Below are 20999 nucleotides of genomic sequence, written 5' to 3' on the forward strand. Positions count from 1 at the left end.
TATTCTATTGCTTTTCCTGTTTTATTATGTTTTATTATATGTTATTATACAGGATGTCCCATTATAAAATGCCCGGTACACTTCTGGACACTTCTGGTCTTTTTTTTTCATTGAAAAGACCAACTTTTCATATAGTAACTAATCCAAAAATACCAAAATCACATTCAGTGGTTTTTGTATTATAATACTTCTTGCAAAGGTCTGTCAGCGGTAAAAATCAGGCTGAACGAATCCTTAACTGTAGGGCCTATGGGCAAAGTATCAAAAGTGGGGTCACCGCTTCGAACCAAGCTCTGTTAAACTATGTTAAGCTTTCCTACGACTTTGTTAAGCTTTTTGACGCTTTGATGAGCTTTAATACGCTCTCCCCGCTTTACGCAATCCGTGACAGATCGCCTCAAAATTTTAAACAGTTTAAAAAATTTTGGCGCTCTTGCCGAATGTCCCGAATTGCTCAAAGCTTTCTCATGCTCTATTGCGGTCTTTACGCTTAAATTAAGCTTTGCTACGCTTTGCCACCGCTTTGTACGCCGTCAAAGCGGCGTTGGTGTGAACCTAGCAATAATAAAGTACAAAAGAACAAGTGGGAATATGATATAATCAGTCCACCTAATGAATATTCATGAAGACATGCCTAGACCTGTTTCAGAGGAATAATGCAAATCTTTAGAATTCAATAACTTTGTTATTTGTTATCCGATTTTGATGAAATTTTCAGCATTTTGCTCCGTGAATTTTATTCTATTTATTGAGATATAAATATCTCCAGCCTGGACCATTCCTTTAAAAGTTGATAATGACAGATATTTTAATCTAAACAGGAATTTCAGCCTATACTTTCTATGGAATGCTAGATTTCATGTTCTTTATTCAACATTCATGAAAAGCATTATTAAAAGCATTACATTATTCCATAACCATTTGTTACTTTCTTCCTTGAAATTCAAGGAAGAAAATAACAAATGTTTCAGTGTCTGTGAAAGGGCTTCATATGCTTCAAACACAGCTCTATTAAAGAACAACAGAGTGCATATTTAAAAAAAAGTTTACACTCTAAAATGTTCCTATAACATATGTGTGTAATATCTTAAATCTTTTTACACATTTCTAAATTGGTATATGAGTACTTAATTCTAAAATATTTGTGAAAAATTATTTGCACAGAACTTGAAAATATTTATATGAGTAAAAGTAGACGTTAATCATGAAGAGTGCATATACTTTAGCTGAAAGGATTAATTTGAAAATATCTTATTTATTTTCAAACTTATCTTGGCCAAAAGACTCCCTCAAGCGCTGTCCCCACACCTAGACGATTGTGACGCTATCTGCTTTACAAGTAACAGTGATTAACATGAAATAAGAGTTTTGTTTTTTTTATTGTTATTCCCTTTAATGCCTGAGGAAGTGAGGAGAAAGTATGACATGAAGTTTGAAATGCTACCCCCCCCCCACCTCTATAAAGGACAAAACTTAATAGAGATAAATTCTGGAGACGTCAGAAATTAACTTTTCTTTACTTGTTCCATTTCATTTCCTCACATCCAGCCAGCAAAACAACCTAAAAGTTATGTTTACCTATGTGCATTCGCACAGAAAGGGTTGTTATAAACAATTACAATGCATTTATTTTATTTCCACTGACCCAAAAATCTCTACCAAAAAGGTGAAAATATACAGCACGCTCACTTCGGGGTTTTGTTTTTGCCTTATCCCATGTCACAGCTTGAATTTCATTATTTCTGCACAAATTGATTTCTGTCAGCTTTACCAAAATAGGCAGTGTTCACTAAACATAAAATTCAGACAAAAAAATCATACTTTCATTTGGGAAAATGAGACTAAAGCCTAAAGACATATGTTTACAAATTATCCCTAATTTTATTTATGTCAATTAGGGGGGCTATTTCAAAATGTAAACTTTTTATTGAAATGCACTGTATTGCAGGTGGACTCTTGATATTGGAACCCAGATTCAGAATACTGGCTCATATTAATTTTTGCAAAATGTAAGTATACACAGTCTGAATGTAGGATTTGTGCCAGGATGGAAATATCCAACCAAAATCAGTTCATGATACAGAGCATTTTTCATATTCCTTCAGAACATTTCTGTACACTTTCGTTGAATGTAAAATATAGGTGAGTGTAGTTTAAGATTAATTAAAACAAAAGGCAGATCAAAACTGAACAAAACATATACATTTAAGACAAAATTGTACTCATTCCAATTTGTTATAGGAATATTTTTATTTACCAATTGCATTATTTTACAAACAAATTCAAATGAACAGGCAATTGAATATTTTTTCATGGAAATGTGTGGCCATTTCATTGATATTTTGCTATCAATTATAAATACAGTACATAGACGCTGTAATGTACTTTTTAGTGGACGGAAACATCAAGTAAACAAGCTCCTTTGGAACAATGATAATCATGACACATGGAATATCAAATTGCAATATATGGTAGAAAGATATATATTATCTACAAAGTAAAACATTTCTCTCTCATTGTAATTTATTTATTTACATGAATATACAAATACAAATTTATATTTACATACATGGATTCATAAAAAGTGCATATATCTTTGTAAAGTTTAAATTCTTTATTAATTCTTCATTTGACTTCAACTGAACAGCCAATAATTTCATGTTTATTTTGACAAAACTCACAACTTTGTAGCAACACTAATGATACCACCCCACTGCAATGTCAATTCACATAGAAAATATATTGCAATAAAGGCTACAGAAAAATAGGATGGGAAGGATAGGAATGATCCAACTGAACTTAAACACTTTGGTGTAAGTCTTCAGGTTTTCTGGCAATGTCATTTGAACTACCAATAAGTTTCTACTCGAATCTTACCTATATTCTTCTGCTATCATTGGTATTTATTAAATTATAATAACTTATATGACACCTACATGTAGATAGATCCTTGTCATTTGATTGGCTGTTTGATATCGATCATTCAGCCCATTTACAATGACGTCATCAACCGTGAAATTTTGAATCCATAAATTTTTGCATGTATGTATAATTTACGCGGCAATAAACAGACCAAGCTCGCACTGCATGATCATATTTTGCATCAGAATTGATAAATTTCATATGAAAAAGAATCTATTTTGAGGTGTAATATAAACCATATAATGAAAGTTCCTTTCATTGTGCAATGGACAGAATACTTCATTTGGTGAAAGCTATGCCTCATTGAATGGATCATTCATCTTTCACCTCATTAAGTATTCTGTCCATTGCACTCATAAACATTCATTATTTGCACAATATTCATAAATCTTTTAGAGAAAATTCTTCTTACATTTATGAATTGTATAAAGAGGATAGAAAAAAGGTCTGCATCCTTTTCCTACTCCAGAAATAATTTTGCAAATAAAACAATCTCTAATTTCATCAATTAAGTGTAGCTGAATATTTCCATATATAGAAAATATACTGCCACGCCTACTGTCTATGCAGAATGGGTGAAAATTTATGAAAACATTTGAATGCCAAAATATAGCCTCACACAATAAGGCCTCTCTTCTCTTTGGTTACAATATCCAAGGTTTTCATTAAGAAAGAATGGAATGGAGTCATGGCCGGCTTAATACAGCCGATGTTGAACCCTGTGGGTTGTGGCCGGCACTGACTCCAATGTTGTCATCAAGGTGATTAAGTGATATATATACGCTATATGCCATGGTAAGAATGGGTATAAATTGTTATATTTACATTTCCCAATGAATTATCATATTTACAATCAAGCATCTCAAATAATTCATAGTCCAAAAGGAGGAAACTAACAAAACAATACACTCCATTTACAGTAAATTTAAAAATGAGAATCCTTAAATGAATGTGCTTTAGGTATATTAAACAAATTATGTGCAATAACTTTAGCGGAAATCCTACTCAGTATCTTACTCAATCAATTTCCAACAATCCCTATTTTTGCATCTAGGATGGACTGGACAAAAAGGAAAAATAATACTGGCTTGAATTGCAACTGAAACACAAGGCTCAGAACTTGAAATGTTGCCTATCAAAAGTGTTGAGCTTTGAAATCCAAGGCACAGATTAAGGCCATCCCCCCCATTGATCCAATGGCTGTTTTTTTATGTCTGGGGGTTTCTTAACTTAATAATCCAAGTCATATTTGAAGGCCACATCCCTCTTGATTAAGTAGTTCTGTTTCGTTTCTGTATGTATCTTAGCTTAGTAATCCAAGGCACAGATTAAGCAACACCCCTCTTGATCCACTGACCCTGTTTCTTATCTGTAGGCACCTTGGCTTAGTAATCCAAGGCACAGATTAAAGCCACACCCCTCTTAATCCAGTGGTTCTGTTTCTTATCTGTAGGCACCTTGGCTTAGTAATCCAAGGCACAGATTAAAGCCACACCCCTCTTAATCCAGTGGTTCTGTTTCTTGTCTGTAGGTACCTCCACAGCTATGACATAGTTTGTTGAATGACCAGTGGTTGACAAGGTACCTGTAAGATAAGAAAAGAGAATGGATGATATTGCAATAGCTTTCGATTAATAAATCGAATCTCAAGGAATTTGGAAAGACAATTTTATACTATGCTGATAGATCTACAGGTTTTAAATGATCTTTGTATTAATTGTGGTCTTTGAGGTAGGGGCTTTCACATGCCCTCCATGGAACATAGATTGTAAGAATCACTCTCCAGTGACTGAACATAATTTACACTGTTTGAGTGATTGGATTCAATGAAAGAAGAATAACTAATATCAGAAGTATAAAATCTTTTGTTCCATTTCAATTGACAAATATAATTATTTTCTTTGGTCAGGTTTAGTCTGGAATCCTAATATGAACTTAAAACTGCCAACTTACAACAGATCAAGTTGAGAACTTCACTGCCTATTTTCAGTCAGAGGCTGTTTCACAAGAGTGACAACTAAACCAACTTTGCCATTAACGTAACTACCATGTAAACCTTGATTATGATTGGCTGCTGAGCCATGTTACCATCATGGTTGCCAGAGTGGCTAAAGTAGCCACAGTTGACATTCTTTATGATACAGTCCGCTGCATTGAATGGTACATGTAACATACCTGCTCTTGTAAGAGTCTTGTAGACGGGACAGACGTAGATCCCTGTCTCTGGTTCCTTGCGGTTTGCTGCCGGGATGAGCTGCATGACAGGCATATCGGTGTAGAGTTCCTTCGGGCGTGACTCGGCCAGGAGGTGAGAATCATAACTCCAGCGCGCTCCCTCAAGGTACAAACCTCTGATGAAGCAGCCGGTCTCGGGACGCTTGGTCAGTTGCTCAGCGGGCTCCTTCATCACCTAAATTTCAATGAATTAAGAAAATATAGAACAACTTCAAGTAAACAACATACTATTCCTTAACAGGGACATAAGAGATTTGTAGCATATTTCCACAGGTCTACAGGTTCTCAATAAAGAACTTTACTTCCAATGGAAATATAATCAGATGGGTGTTTCATAAAAATGTCCATAAGTGTTATACCCCCGTTGCATAAAAATTTGTAGTTATCATTGGATGGCAAAGTTACCACAATAGTAATATTTTAGGGTCCTGTTTTTATAGTGAAGGAAATGTCCTGCTTTTTCCTGTTTTAACATTAGAGTGAGATTGGATTTTCTGTATATCCTCATTTGGATTCTGATTCACAAAGCTTTATCTACAAACCTCAGATTTCAAACGTAGTTGATAAGAATCAAAGAGGTTGAGAATCATCATTGCTGATTTGGCATCCGAGGGTCACCAGCCATAAGTTAAGTCATGTGTGAATTATGAAACACCACCCTTGATATTTTCCCAAACTGTAAATTTCGATCAACAGCCCTTTAACACAGAGCTTACTGATTGATTGAATGATTTTAACAACTGATTGCAAATGATATCAGTAATATCAATCATGGATATCAGTCCTATGACCTTATACCAAAATACATGCATATCCAACATTTAAACAGTGATTGTTTGACCATGACTCTTCAATAATTGAAGAGATTTTTCTTAGATCTTATCAAGTGAACAAGCACAGGGGTATGAGTGATCGCAAATAAAAAGTGTTGAAAAGCTAAAGAGTGTTGAATAAAACTGTACTTGGTAAAACTCCCATACTTTTGTATAGAGGAAATTTTAAATAAAAGATGAAATTAAGCTGCAAATTAAAATCTTAAATAGATTAAGTCCGCTAAAGGGCTGAACTATCAACACCACTGAAAGCAGCAGGTGCCTTACCTGGAAATCAAATCCGATGGTATCGATGGAGATGATGGCACGACGGGCATAGTTCTGCAGGGTTCCAGTCAGGAAGGCTTGGGGGAAGAAGAATCCAGAGATCCAGAAGACGCTTGGGATGCCGTTATAGATCCAGGATTCAACAAACTTCATCCTTTCCACCAGGTCAGTCACCCAGGAGGAGAGTGGTTTCAGGGATGGGTACGCCTATGTTAGCAAGATAAGGAAATAAAACAAGTTAACTGCCTGAATTCACAAAGCTGCAGTCTGAAATCATGGTTTATGCAGATTTTATGCCTGTATTCACTTAATTTTAGCAAGTATATTAAGAGAGTCTATAAATGAACACGCGATTATGTCACACACTGCTCAATGCATACTGTAAATCAGTGTCATAACCATCAAGTGTGAATTTAGCCCTCTGTGCAAAATAATTGCATTCATTAATAATAGTTTACTTTTTTCTTTCAATACATTAAATATACTATTTCAGACACAGAATTATACTTCAATTACTGTGGAACTTACAAGATACCCCTTTTAATACTTCGTTCAAATAATAAATTGTGACATGAAAGACAATGACAAAACTGGAAAATATAATGAGGTCATAAATCAAGTTCAGAGTTGTTGCAGGTGTTGGTGTTTGAAGCATAATTCGGATTACATTTCCTAGCGACATGTCCAACAGCTAATGTAAGTTTGGAAAACTGATCTCAGCTTCATTTCAAGATTGGTGCTGAGCTTGACAAAAGCTTGAAAACCTATTTTGCCCCCCTGACGAGCTTGAATACCTATTTAGCCCCCTGACGAGCTTGAAGACCCCCCCTTTTTTTTTGCTTGTCAAATTATTGACCGGTTTTGCCCCCCCTGTGGAAAATCCCAGGTACGCCACTGATGGGAATTGCCGCATTCAATAGGTTGATGCTTGAGCCACCTACATACCTTGCCAGCCCACAGATCTGGAACAGTATTGTTGAATATACTGTTGGACATAGTCTCCAGTTCCAGAGAGAGAACAACCAGACCCTTCAGAGCTTTCAGAAGATCCTTCAAAGTGCTGTGGATTGCAGTCAGCAATCGATTGTACCTTGAATAAGAAAACAGATAATAGTTCAAAGACAACATCAAGTATTTGAAGTGAGCATTGTAGATACATACCTTGCTTGTTGTACTTTACCATTACACGGCCACGTAAGTTTCTATAAGAATGGTGTGTATGAGATACACAGTGGCAGAAGTGACAATGCAAAAGGAATAATTTTCCTATTTTGAAAACATTTGTGGACACAAAATTCTCTAATTTGTTGTGACTGCCACTAATCTATCTATGTTCTAATCAGCCAATCCTTATTTGCACTATGTTGCAAACTTCTAGTGATGGGTGATTAAACTCCACTTTGACTTGAATAGATCTCAGCATTTCCCTTCGATCAAAATTTCATACCAGTGCACTTTTTAGTATATTTGAATAAAATTTCGAAGAGTGAGTGTAAAAGAATCAGATGATACTATCATCATAATTCTGGGTTACTGTATCTAGGCTTAAGGGCTAGGGTACTATAGGCAGAAGAAAATGAAGGGGTAAAGTATTAGAAAAGGCAGATGACAAAGTGCTTGGAGCACTTGATTACCTGATAACTTCTTGAATGAGTACAGTATTCATAGATTCCTCATACATGACAGGATGCTTCTTGGAGACCATGTCAGAATCGATAGGCTGAGGGACCTTGGCAAGGATACTCTTGGCTGACTCTTCGATTACCTGAGGACAGGAGAGGAAATGAAAATCACTTATTGAACTCAACTCATACAATATTCGCATTCCTCCAAACCCTAAGCCCAGGAGAAATCAGGAGGGGGGGGGGAGGGGGTTGTATCATAAAGATTAAACTGTGACTACAACAGCACCTGAATTCCAAGAGTAGGAAATAATGTCAACATGGACCAATTCACGCTAATGGGGCAAACACTACCTTGTATTCATCAATGAGATTGCACATCAAACATAATGTTGCACTTTAACCCTATCTAGGCCGGGGGGGGGGGGGGGGGGGGGCTTCCGAGGCCCCCCCCTTAACGAGTTGCGCAATATTTTTACTTTCAAGTCTTGCGCATTTTTTGAGACCAATTTTGCATCACCCGGGTACACTTGCTAATAACATCACTAAGACTTTCTATGCCAAAAATTAGAACATTTGGAGCTTTATTTATGGAGTTAGAGGAAAAAGTATAATTTCGCATACTAATTACACATAAATTAACATAATTACGTAATAACAATTCGCATGAAAAAATTACTGTACAATTTTGTAGATTATATCCCAGACAACCTGCGTGCCAATTTTCGTTCGGCGCAATCGCGCGGTCGACGCCCGAGATCTCAAGGGGGGCCTCCCCAGGACATATGAACTCCCAAAATACCCAAGCCTAGATAGAGTTAAGTATGACCTTTTACAGTCAAACTTACACCTCTGTGAATCATGTAATGAACAGATTTCTGTGGTACAAAGAAATTCTATGGAACAAAGAGACCTTAGGCATATGCAAATGACAATCTGAATTGAATCAAATTCTAGTCACTGCAACCAACAACTTATACTTCACAAAATTTATGATACAAGAAGCGTCACAATCCTCAACCTACCTCTTCTCTAGACTTTCCTCCTCCTGATGCTGTCTTAGGTTGTAGTAACATGATGGTACTGAGTGTAGTAAAGGTCTCATTTTGAGCAAAGGTGATGTTAGCATTGTCATGTAGAGAGAAGATCTCTGGGGTATCGTTGATTGGCAGGCTACGGATGTAAGACATGTATCCCTGAAATGCATTTAACAAAATAAAAAATAATTAATGCAGTTTGTCTTTTACCAGAGATATCACATCTGGGGACCGTTTCATCATCATTTTTGTCCGACAAGTTGTCAGATCAGACATCTTTCCTTGATTCTGATTGGCTGAGAGGCACTGTTACTATAGTAACTGTCGGATAAAATGGGACTTGTCGGATAAAACGTCCCACAAGTCCTTTCATGAAACGCTCCCCTGGCGCTGCACAGCGGCTGCCGGGCCCACAATCAATTGGGCAAAGCAAATTTTTGGAGTATTTCATTTCATGTCTATTTCGAACAATAAAATAAAATGTGGATTTTCATTTTCATGGACTACAAAGCTTTGTTGTGTAATAGAACTATTGCAAATAAACATAGTGCATTCCTTCATGAACTAGTACGATGCTAAAATGATTTTTAACATTCAAACTATATTTTGAATTCTAGTCCGACTAAAGTCAGGGTCTGAGACTAGGCTAGGTTTATGGGAAGCCAAACATGTAAAAACACTGTATATTTTAACTTTTCACTGCATTTATTTTCATGCTTTAGTAGTGAAAATAGTACCGTAGCTAACTAACACTGCCACATGATTTTCAATTGTATAAAAAGTGCTGGTAAATTGAACAGGGGTGTGAGTGGTCACAAACAAAAAGATCTGAAAAAAGCTGATGCTGAAAAAGTCTGAAATAGAAAGAGCTCCCATACTTTTTGTACAGAGGTGAGCCCAAAATAAGCTGAAATTAAGCTGAAAATAAAAACCAAAAAAATCTGAAATCAGCTAAAAATCTGAATTCTCACACCCCTGATTAAATAACTATAGAAAATTATGTTGCATTTGGCTATCCATAGCTAAACCATAGATTTAGACAATCATTTATAAACTAAGCTTCAGAATACAGGCCATAGAGATCATTAACTCACATTGTGATCATGGTTTGTTGGGATCTGATTATAGATGCCCGATTCTGAGTACTTATGGCCTTCCTCTAAGACATCGTCACAGTAAAAATCAGCCAAGATATTCATGATACAACGCCTGTCTCGATCATCAGTCACACGACCGCCATAGTTGATATGACCAGCCGTGTACTTCAGTACCTACACAAGGGGATAGAAAGACAAACATATGAAAATTCACTCAGAATCATAGACACTCAAGTTGCCAAGAAAGTTAAGCTTTCTTGTTTTGATGTTTATTCACATGCTTTAAACTGTCATAATCAAGGTTTAAGGACTTCACCTACAAAGAAAAAGGTGTTTCCCTCTCTCTCTATTCTCTCTTTTCTTAACTTGCTCTTGTAGTTCTAGTTCCTTTGCATAATTTCCAGATCTATGATGATATGGTAAAAATTTGATTTTAAAGACTAACTTTTGAAAAAACTGCTCTCTGCAATATCTCAAATTGTACATGCAACATTCTAATGTTTTACCTGCAAATCGAGAAAGTGTTGCTTTTAAATTTTTCCCTCAACATTGCGAGTTGTGATTTCAATTTTACTTGCAATATATGGAGTATTGCTTTGACTATTACCAGAAACATCTTGGCCTGATTTCACAAAGGTGGTTTTTAAAACCCATGGATGAGTCCATGGTTTATGCAGATTTCCTGTATAAATTACGCTTATTTTACCACATATAAATAAAAAATGTCCTATGCTGATGCCCGCTTTTGTCACAGTGCGTCAAATTGACGCCTGTTGCCGTGGTTATCCACGCTATTTTATTCATGAGTCCTCTGTGTTTATTCATGAGTCCACTGCTCAATCAGAGGACTCATGGATAAAATAGCATATCTAACCATGGTAACATGCGTCAATTTGGCGCACTGTGACAAAAGCGTGCATCAGCATTGGACATGTGTTGTACATGCGCCTGATACGCGCTAAATAAAGCGTAATTTATACAAGAAATCTGCATAAACCATGGACTCAACCGAGGGTTTTATAAACCACCTTTGTGAATTCGGGCTCTTGAGTTATCATTCAAGTTACACAGACATCATCCCAAATTTTGCAAATTTTTTTGCAATCTTTGCAAGTTTTACAAGCAACAGCTTAAAGTTTTACCTTGAATGGGACATGATCTTCATACTCCATGAGGAACATCTTGAGCTGACTGATGCAGATTCTCAAATCACCGGTGGTGAACTCATAGGGGATGTTGAAACCAAGGGGGCCAAACTTACGCCTCTCCAGGGCAATGGCATGGAAGAGGGATAGGGAGAGTAGTAAACTCTTGAACTCATGTGTCTGTATAGATCAGAGAAAAAGATCAAAACTGAATGATTACTACTATGTATCATCATTATTGATATCATAATTATTACAATGACAATTATATTTTTGATTACTATTGACATCTATATTAAAATTTATCCTAAGTTATTGTTATAACCATTATTTTCACTAATACCATCATCATCATCCTAATAATGAATTGGGGATACAGTTGAGTAAGACATAATTCTTTGAAAAAGCAAACTGTTGTGCAAAAAAAAGAATAAGGGCCAAGAAATGGAATGCTGTCAAACTAGATCAGCTAGATCCGCCACCGATTATAATTATCATTGCCGCCATCATGATTATCATCTTCACTATTATCACCATCATCATTATCACTACCACCACCACCATCATCATCATCACCACCATTATCATCATCATCATCCTTATCATCCCATAATTGTTCATATTTTTTTTAACGGTATTCATTGTCAAAATACATTCAATGTGAACAGCTGTTTATTACTCACCTTGCCAATGCATGAGTTGAGGAAGTCATCATTCAGACTGGTGTAACTCTGTAGAAGGTTAGCCTTAAGACCTCTAGGAGGCTCAATGGTCATCTTAGAACTGTTCTGTAAGATGGCTACAGGGAACTTGGGGCTTGGCATACTGGTCAACCACAGACGGAAATCGCGATGGACCTAGTAGGAGAAATTGATTTTTTTTAAAAGAAATCAATACATATTTTAAACTACAAATTCCACAGAATTTGAACGAATTGTACAATTCTTTTGGCCAAAGAATTATCTTAAAATCCTTCAAAATTGAATTCCAAAAGGAATGGGCTCTTTTTAGCATTCTGTTTTGCATATTACATATGGGTGAAGGGCATGCAAGATAAACCCTGTCCCGATCTTGGCAATTTACCATATGACCAAGTTTCCTTTATTTATTCCCTTGGTGTTTTCAATATCTTACGTATTCATTGTTTCATCTTCTGTTTTGTATTATATTTCCCAATGAACGTTATTACAGAAAGGGGAGGCATTTATATGCACTCCCAATTTTTTAGAGTTAACACATATAGCAGTTCTGTCTACTGTTGATCGGTGTGACTCTAAGCGTAAAGAAATACATATATGTTTTTCAGTCAATGAAACCGACTCCATCGTGACCAATGGTATGCCATTGGTAATAATATAATAACATAATAATTGGTTGAAATTGGTAATAATGTTATTACATTATTAACAATTAATAGTAGCTTTCATCGATCTAGGGCCCGTAACACAAAGCTTAGCAATGATCGCAGAACATTTTTCTACGATTGATTCCATTTACTACAATGTACAATCAATCATGAAAATCAAGCATACGATCAATCGCTAACCTTTGTGTTACGGGACCCTGGAGTTGGTTTTCTCAGTGCGACCGTAACATATATGGTGCATAAAGATATACATACCTTGTCAGGGTCAATGTTTTCAATAAGTCTCTCAAGGGCCGGCATCCAGGATGGTGAGAGATGGCAATTCTGGAAGAACACCCATTTACCACGATCCATGGCACTCCTAGCAAGAGCTTCGGCTCTGGGTCCCTGTACAGAGAGGCCAAGGATAGATGAGATTATTGTAAATGTAATTTAACTCAGTGAACAATACATGTAGTATTCCAAAATTTTGAGAAAATAACCTTTAAGGGTTATTTCATTAATGTCCATTAATGTAAGGAAATGAAAATTTTTGCAATAGTTAAGTTGATAAATTTGCAAAAATAAACACCCACCAATACAGTATATTCAGTAAAAAGGTAATTCTGAACAGTATTTGGTTTTAGTCATTCATTCTCTTATTTGCATCAGAGTAAAGTGGTTTTCATTTCAGTTCTTAGGAGGAATTAAAATCTTTAATTAACAATTACACAAACTGTCTTGAAACTCTGGGCAATCTGAAAAGGTATTCAAGAAATTATTGTATCTCCTGTGTGTTTAAATTTCATAATCAAATATTTAAGAAGGTAGAAGAAAATCTCTTTCAGACAAGTTTCTTAAGTTTGATCACTGAAACTCAATTTTCTACTTGGTCTATCAAAGTGAAACTTGCCAGGCAACTTTTTGTATGTTTTGAGCAGAATGGTTAGATATTAAATTAATCAAGATGAACTCTGACCTGTCCTTGACCTAGAGAGATAGAGGTCAGCTTCTTGGAGAACCTCATCTCCTCTGCAAACTTGTAGAGGTCAGCGGCGGGGTCAGTTCCCACCGACAGTACAAAGACCAATGGTGTTGTCGGGGATGATTCCTTGTATGCCACGGCAAGATCGGCGGTCTGTGGCTCGATGAAGCGTTGTCCAAGGTTGGTAGCCACATAGTCCTGCATAGCGTTGGTAACACGGTCTGCTCTGATACACTTCAGGACCAGGATCTTCTGGAAGTCATCCAGGTCTGTGTTCCACTTTCCTGGTAAAGGTTCCCTAAGAAAAGATGAGTGAAGAAGAAATTCCACAGTTGTAGGATCACTTTCTATGTTTCAAATGTTTCTTATTTTTATATTTCAGTTAGGCAAAGGAGCAGACATGAAATCATACGTTTCTACACCAAATATGGTATAAGTTTTTAGATCAATTTCATACTCTCAAGATTGGTTAGAGGAAACAAAACAGAAAAATTGGCATGTACTAAGCACAATGCCAGGATTATAGAAACCCAAAAGGATAGAATTTAACCTGATCATCTCACCTGTGAGGTTCTGTGCTGTCAAAGATTGCTTTGTACGCTGCAGAATGATTTCCAAAGTCTCTTGAAAACTCTGAAAACTTGTCCTGAAAGGAGAATGAAGCATGAAACAAATTGATGTCATCTGTATTCTGTTTATGTCTGTGTTTTTATAATGTTCTGTCATATTTGACACTGATTTGCAAAGTGTCGAGCAGCAAAGACATCATCATGGCTTACATGTTTAGCCAGACATTCAATTAGTACATGTATGCAACTCACTTGGAATGAGATTGGACCTACATTTTCTATTAATGGATGCATGGTGCCATACAATTATGTGATAAATCGATTGATTGATTGATTCTTTCATTCATTCATTAAACAATCTGTTCTTTTATTCAATAAATTAATGAATGATTAATTTATTTATTCATCAATAGTCATTCTGGTTTAGGATTGGGAATCTCTTCTTTGTTTATTATCATATTCATTCATGTATTCTTTTTAATATTCACTGATTGCCTTTCACAAGTGTATTTTTCAATCTATCCATCTTACCAAAGCACTAAGTGAAAGTATTTCCATCCAAGCTCTCTCTGATAGCCAATCTGGCGTAGGGTTGGGAAGCTGTTCTTTGATTGGACCACCTGATAACAGGAACCTCCACTCATCCTATGAAAAATGAAACATTAAAATATTGTAGTTTGGACTTTAATCTTTCAATCAGATGGTTGTTGGTAATGCTATTAAAAGATAATCACATCCATATTTCTTAACACCAAAAGAATATTAGGGTCAATCATCAAATGCAGATAAAGCAGTAAAAAAAAGAGAAAAAAAAAATAGTGGAAAAGAATATGGCATGGCACTCTCCAATATCTCGCTAATACATGTACATGTACTACTCTTAACATCAAACCAATTTTATATTTGCAATGATTTTAATATGATTAAATCTTATAAACAGGATTGTGATGAAAAAAAATATCTAAAAAAACTCCCAAGTTGTTTTTTAAATGTTTTAAATCATCTAAAACATTTTAAATTGTTTCTTAAAACACTTCCAATTGGGTTAAAAACATTTCAAATTGATTTAAAACCTGTTTTTAAACAAAAAATACCAACCTTGCTAATAAATAATTTGTTTATTTTGATGCAAGTTAATATAATTCACTTACCATATTGATCTTGCCCTCATTCTGTAGAATCCTGACACAGAGCAGGAAGGCAAACATGAGCTTGTGTTTCTCAAACAAACTACGACACACATTGGAATACAGACTGAAGGTGAAGTACTCATTGATGTTTATAATACGCTGAGGCAGATTGTCTGTCAAATAAATCAAAGATATGATCAATGAATGATCAATGAAATGAAATCATTAACACATTAGCATGTATTTGCATGCATATTAAAAAGTGACAAAATGACTATCCTTCTCATCATCATCATCATCATCCTAATTATCATCATCATCATTATAATCTTCATCATCATAATCATCATCACCATCATCATCATCTACATCATCATCATCATCATCATCATCACCATCATCATCATTATCATCATCTACTCATCATCATCATCATCAATACAATCACCATCATTATCACTATAATAACTACAAATCACAGTTACCTGCTCTTTCTGAATTGGCGATGCCTGCTAAGAAGATGCCAATGAACCAGCCAAGAGAGTATTGGTACATGGGATCCACACTGGCTAGATCAGTCGTACAGAAGAATAGAAGCTGAGTTCTTACAGCTACAGGGATGTACTGGGAACGGGTCTCGTCAATCTCACGCTCAGTCTGCTCAGCAACAATCACTTTAGCCTGATGGATTTTAATGCATATATAAAGCATTTCTTGGTTAAGTACCAACTACATCCCATAATCGTTAAGTTTCAGTTTGTGTGGTTCTTAGAATTCTTGCTTATATATTACATCTTTCAAAATATGAACAACATAAGGCAATCAACAATTAGCACCAACACTCTAGAATAGTTAATGACTGAAAGTCAGGTAAGTCGCATCCATGATTGATTTCAAATAAAAACACGAGACACATCGGCATGTACTCACAAATTACAAAAATATCAGTTCTTGTATCACATTCTTTTGTTGGATACTTTCTGTGCTCCATAAACATATTGTATAAACTGTATATTGACCATTTTTCAAATGTATGTAATCACTTTTGCCTTGAGGATCACACAGCAGAGTTAGATACAGGTACTTTACAATATATAATTATCATCTATAAGTAAGAACAAATCAATTTCATATGTTCTACAGCCCAGTCTGGGAATGAACAATTCGAAATAAAAATTGAAATGAATAAACAAATAAAAGTTAGATAAAATTCCCTATTAGTCTCCTTTGTGTCAGTAGTCAAACTACAACATTATTTTGATGCCATACATATTCCATTGACTCTATACACAGATATATTGCTGAGATTATTTGCTAAGCTTTATCGTGCCAAGTTTTGATGAGCCCTTATCATACCGACCTTGATCTCTTGAGCCTTGACCTTGGAAGCCTCTAAGACCTGGATGAGATCGACATCATCTACTGGGTTACCCTCAGATGAGCTCAGCCTCTCTAGGATCTTATCCTCAATCTCCTTCAGTTCGCTCTTCATCTTGGCGTTACTGACAATGAGCTGATTCTTGGCCTCTTCAAGATCAGGTCTCTCCTCGGCTACTACACGGGCTAGGAGCTGATCTTCAAGACCACTGTAGAAGTGAAAGAAGGACAGAATATGCATTGGTTATCATTGATGGATAAAGGTTACAAAAATACCCAACATCAATCACTTGTAATTGAAGATTCTCTAACTGTAAAATGAAGTTGATGCTGGGACCCTCCAAAATATTCTTTTATGAGTCTTTGCTGCCATTTGGTGTCTTTTGAAATGTTATCACTGTTTAGTGGTCAACAGGTTTATTGAGTGGAGCAAGTTTTGAAACACAAGTACAAACACTACACCTCATACTCAATAGATTTAACATGACCTTAGTATCTGACTATTCAACACCAGAATGTATTGAAGTCACTCATGGCATTACAACATTTACCTTGGTGAACGTGTAGAGTTGACCAGGGTAACGTTAGTGGAGACTTTAGGGGTGTAGTGAGGATTAGGAAGCTTGGTGGTGATGCAGAACATTACACCAACACTGAACTTAAAACCACCAATCATAAACACCACTTACCTTGGTGAGAGTGTAAAGTTGACTAGGGTGACCTTGGTGGAGACTTCAGGGGTGTAGTGAGGGTTAGGAAGCTTGGTGGTGATGTAGAACTTGAAGTCTTCATGATATGGGATGACAGCATCTCCTAGCTTGATGACAGTACTGCCCTGTTGCTTGAAGGTCTGCATAAAGATAGTACGGGTCATTCATTAGAGGTTATCTATATGGGAGGTGGCACTGATTCCTAGATCATAATATATATCATACACATACATTACATTCTCTAGAGTTGAATATCATATATTCATTTGAATTTTATAAATGGCTTACATGTGAGTCTTCAGTGCTATAGGCCAATGTGAGATACAATTTACCAGAGAAATTCCTTATAGATTCACATGGTGTATTTGGCCATGATAAGCATGTTACTTCTTCAGAATGTTCATGAATTGTTGAGTGTTCACTGTTTTGACTCAAAATGGCAATAAATGGATGTTTAAATTTTGGTGATGTACGTAAATTTTTACATACCTGTTTCAAGAGAATGGGTTCTAGGGCGGGGTCCAACTCTTCTGCAACATTTTCAAGGAGACAAGGTTTGCCAAAACGAACAGCATTCTCAAGACTACGAAGGAAGTCACGGTCAGACAGCTTGATGATATCAATACCATTGTCTTTTTCCTGGAAAAACAAAGTGATTGAAAACAGTTAAATGCAACTAATTTTTTTAATTTTGGAATAAAATTCACAAAAATGTACTAAAACTTCCACTGCCGCTGCTGCCACTCCTGCTGTTGTTGCTGATGCTCCTGCTACTACTATAAATTCTGCTTTGACCATTACTACTTTAAAACTACTTTACTGCTGCTACTCTTCTACTTCTACGGACAATTTCAATAGCAAGCATGTCAAGGACAATAACAACAATAACAACAGCACTAATCTTAAGGTGCTGGTACATTCTACATTCTCAATATTCGCAACTGAGGATTCTCGAATGATTTCAATGTTGATGAATATATCTACAACTATGAAAATGTGTAGCTTCTTACCATTGCTTTGATCCACTTATTGGCTTGTCCCTGGGGATCGATGAAGAGCGGCCATCTACGGGAGAACTGCATGATGACACCATTCTCAATGGACAGATTGTCTCGGGGGAGACCGGCGATCTGCCATGTCCTGATCTTGACAGGGTCGCCAAAGGCTTGGATGAAACCGGGATCGGTGGTACAAGGCACATGGTATTCACCGAACTTGGACTGCCACTCCTCTGACAGGGATGCGCGGTATTCACCCTGAATGATAGAGAGGGTGAAGGTAGTACAGGAGAATGAAAGAAAGATTGGATGAGAGAGGGGATGTAAACATAGTAGAATACAATGAAATATAGATTAGAAAGAGAGATAGAGTGGGGGTAAAAACAGTAGAATAGAATGAAAGAATGATCAGAGAGGGGAGGTAAGTAAGAAAATTTGAGCATATATGAGAGAAAAAGTGAAGGTAAGACAAGAACGACAGATGAGATGAAATGGCACTCAATGGCACATTATCAAAAAACAAACTTCTGGGTCCTGCAACACCAAGGTTAGCGATGATCATTGCTAAGTTTTGTGTTACAGGCCCCTGGTGAATTCATTATTGTAAATAAACACAAATACTTTTAACTGCTGACACATAAAACCATATTTCCATTTCTATCACACACAGACAATGTGTATCTTGTGTATTTTAGCGAAGCTTCCTTTAACTCATTGAGTGCTTCGTGCATGCTACGTATCCTACTATAACATGCCACACTCGTGCTCGCACGCCCACTATTGATTGCTTTGTGCTTGCATTGTTTCCTACCCTCGCCTGCTTCGTGCATGACTGCGCACATTCGGAATAACAATCATTGTTACGCCGTTTTGCATTGTATTGCGCATCGCATGCACGCCGTAATTAGCACTATTTTGTGCAGTGTGAACTCTGCTTTCTGACAGATAAACTTACGCGGTTTACATTCGACTTTTTCGAGTATTTCTACATTTTTTACAAGATATGGCTCCGCCTCTGAGAGAGAAGAGACCTTGGTTTTTGATCCATACAAAACACTCCACAAAATAGAACTACTTGATACAACTCATATTTTAGCGGTAAAGATAATAACCAATCCACATAATGAGGACATCATTATAAGGGGTATGAAATTTCCTACAACTTTACTACACAATATTTTGTGGATAAACTAATCGTTAGAGAGTTACAAGCAATTGTAATCATGACTATTGGAAGGAGTGAATACGACTTGCGATCCCAAAATCAATGTGGCACAGGGGGGTTTTGTGGCTGGCACAGGGGATTAGCATCGGATTAGCACTGTGGCATTGGCTTAGTAGTGTGCGTGGCATGTTAAGAGTTAATGAAGAAAACAATGTTCTGATCACTGATAAGGAAACTTTTGCTATTATGAAGCATATCAATAATTAATTGATAGATTTATCCATATGACATTCTTGTGAAAATTTGCACTTACTGTAAATGGTCCCAAGTATGCTACATAGCCTGCAGATATCAGCACGTCTCCGGAGATCTGGTTAATAACCTTCTCTAAACGGTCAACGGACTCTTGCCATCGACCCTTCTCATCGGCTAGACCGCCAATAAGCTACAAAGGAAAAAAGAAACATCAATATGATCTAGATTTTTCTCACTGAAAATATTTACCAAAGTGGCAAAGAACTATTTACAATTCATATATTGAATTTGAATGGTACAAAGGGATGCTGAATTGGGAATTCTAAAAAAAGACTACTGAGGTTAGCATTTTACAATTAGGAATACACATCAATGTACATACCATACTCAAGCTGAAAGTTAAGCATGAGTTTACACAAGACTCTAGGCATGACTGTAACACATTCTTGGAGGCTAATCAGATTCTCAATCAATTTTATTTCCATCAGCCAAATTTGAAATCTGATCTCAGCAGATTAAATTCCTTGTGTATTACTGATGGAGTTTTCCATGACGAAGAATAAATCAGCATCGAGGCTTCGTGGAACAAGATATTAACAAACGTTCATATGCAAAATTTATCATAAGTCACAATTTATTTCGGGTCATGGGACTTTGAGTGCCACTTTCTTGCACATACCTTGTCTGCCCTGACAAGCCTAGCCTTGCAGAGGTCACACTTATTCTCCAGCTCCTCTTTCTTGGCAACGGTGTCCTCATACTTGGCCTTGAGGGTAGCGATACCTTCCTCTACCTCCCTCAAGTTAGCCTTGGCTGCATCCAGGATGCGCTGGGTCTTCTCAAGATCCTCTCTGGCTAGCCGAAGACTTTCCTGTAGAAGGACAACCAGTTGTTAAAATCATAAATCAGTGACAATTACAGACATCCAAGTGATACAAGACATACAAGTGATATTTGTACATGAAGTACATAACGATATATTTGTTTTTTCATGATGCTAAATACATAATAAAATGTCTCTCAGAAGCACTTTACAGATATATCAGCTTATACCACTACTTGTACATACATGTATGTAGTAGAGATATTCTGCTAGTAGATAATGCATACACATCTGAACAATGTCACTTTCCAGATCTTATCATGACACTATTCATCATATTATGGCCTGCATTTATGTGCATAATGCATACACTTCCTCCACTCTCTGGGCAGCATTCTTGCAAGAGCGTTCAAGCTCAAAATACTTTGGCCAATACATTTGGAATAATAACAATGATGACCAGATGAAGAGGAGCAGTAGAGGA

The 20999-nt window shown here is 36.5% G+C and overlaps 1 protein-coding gene across 1 annotated transcript in view; it reads right to left on the minus strand.

The window, feature by feature from the left end:
- Positions 1–2516: 2516 nt before the first annotated feature.
- The window catches only part of LOC121422261 (dynein heavy chain 1, axonemal-like), a 77703-nt gene continuing 59220 nt past the window's right edge, over positions 2517–20999 (minus strand). Inside the window, exons 55-75 of the mRNA XM_041617175.1 lie at positions 20372–20563; positions 19751–19882; positions 18285–18530; positions 17764–17913; positions 17254–17414; positions 16548–16773; positions 15673–15868; positions 15209–15360; positions 14589–14702; positions 14052–14134; positions 13483–13786; positions 12780–12911; positions 11842–12015; positions 11156–11338; positions 10011–10187; positions 8905–9075; positions 7892–8022; positions 7203–7347; positions 6258–6464; positions 5098–5332; positions 2517–4507 (exon numbers count right to left, since the gene is read on the minus strand). Coding sequence (XP_041473109.1) covers positions 4386–4507; positions 5098–5332; positions 6258–6464; positions 7203–7347; positions 7892–8022; positions 8905–9075; positions 10011–10187; positions 11156–11338; positions 11842–12015; positions 12780–12911; positions 13483–13786; positions 14052–14134; positions 14589–14702; positions 15209–15360; positions 15673–15868; positions 16548–16773; positions 17254–17414; positions 17764–17913; positions 18285–18530; positions 19751–19882; positions 20372–20563 — 3633 coding nt within the window. The 3' untranslated portion in view covers positions 2517–4385. The remainder of the gene's footprint in view (positions 4508–5097; positions 5333–6257; positions 6465–7202; positions 7348–7891; positions 8023–8904; positions 9076–10010; positions 10188–11155; positions 11339–11841; positions 12016–12779; positions 12912–13482; positions 13787–14051; positions 14135–14588; positions 14703–15208; positions 15361–15672; positions 15869–16547; positions 16774–17253; positions 17415–17763; positions 17914–18284; positions 18531–19750; positions 19883–20371; positions 20564–20999) is intronic.

Source organism: Lytechinus variegatus, chromosome 10, assembly GCF_018143015.1.
Source record: "Lytechinus variegatus isolate NC3 chromosome 10, Lvar_3.0, whole genome shotgun sequence".
In the NCBI taxonomy this organism is placed as follows: Eukaryota; Metazoa; Echinodermata; class Echinoidea; order Temnopleuroida; family Toxopneustidae; genus Lytechinus; species Lytechinus variegatus.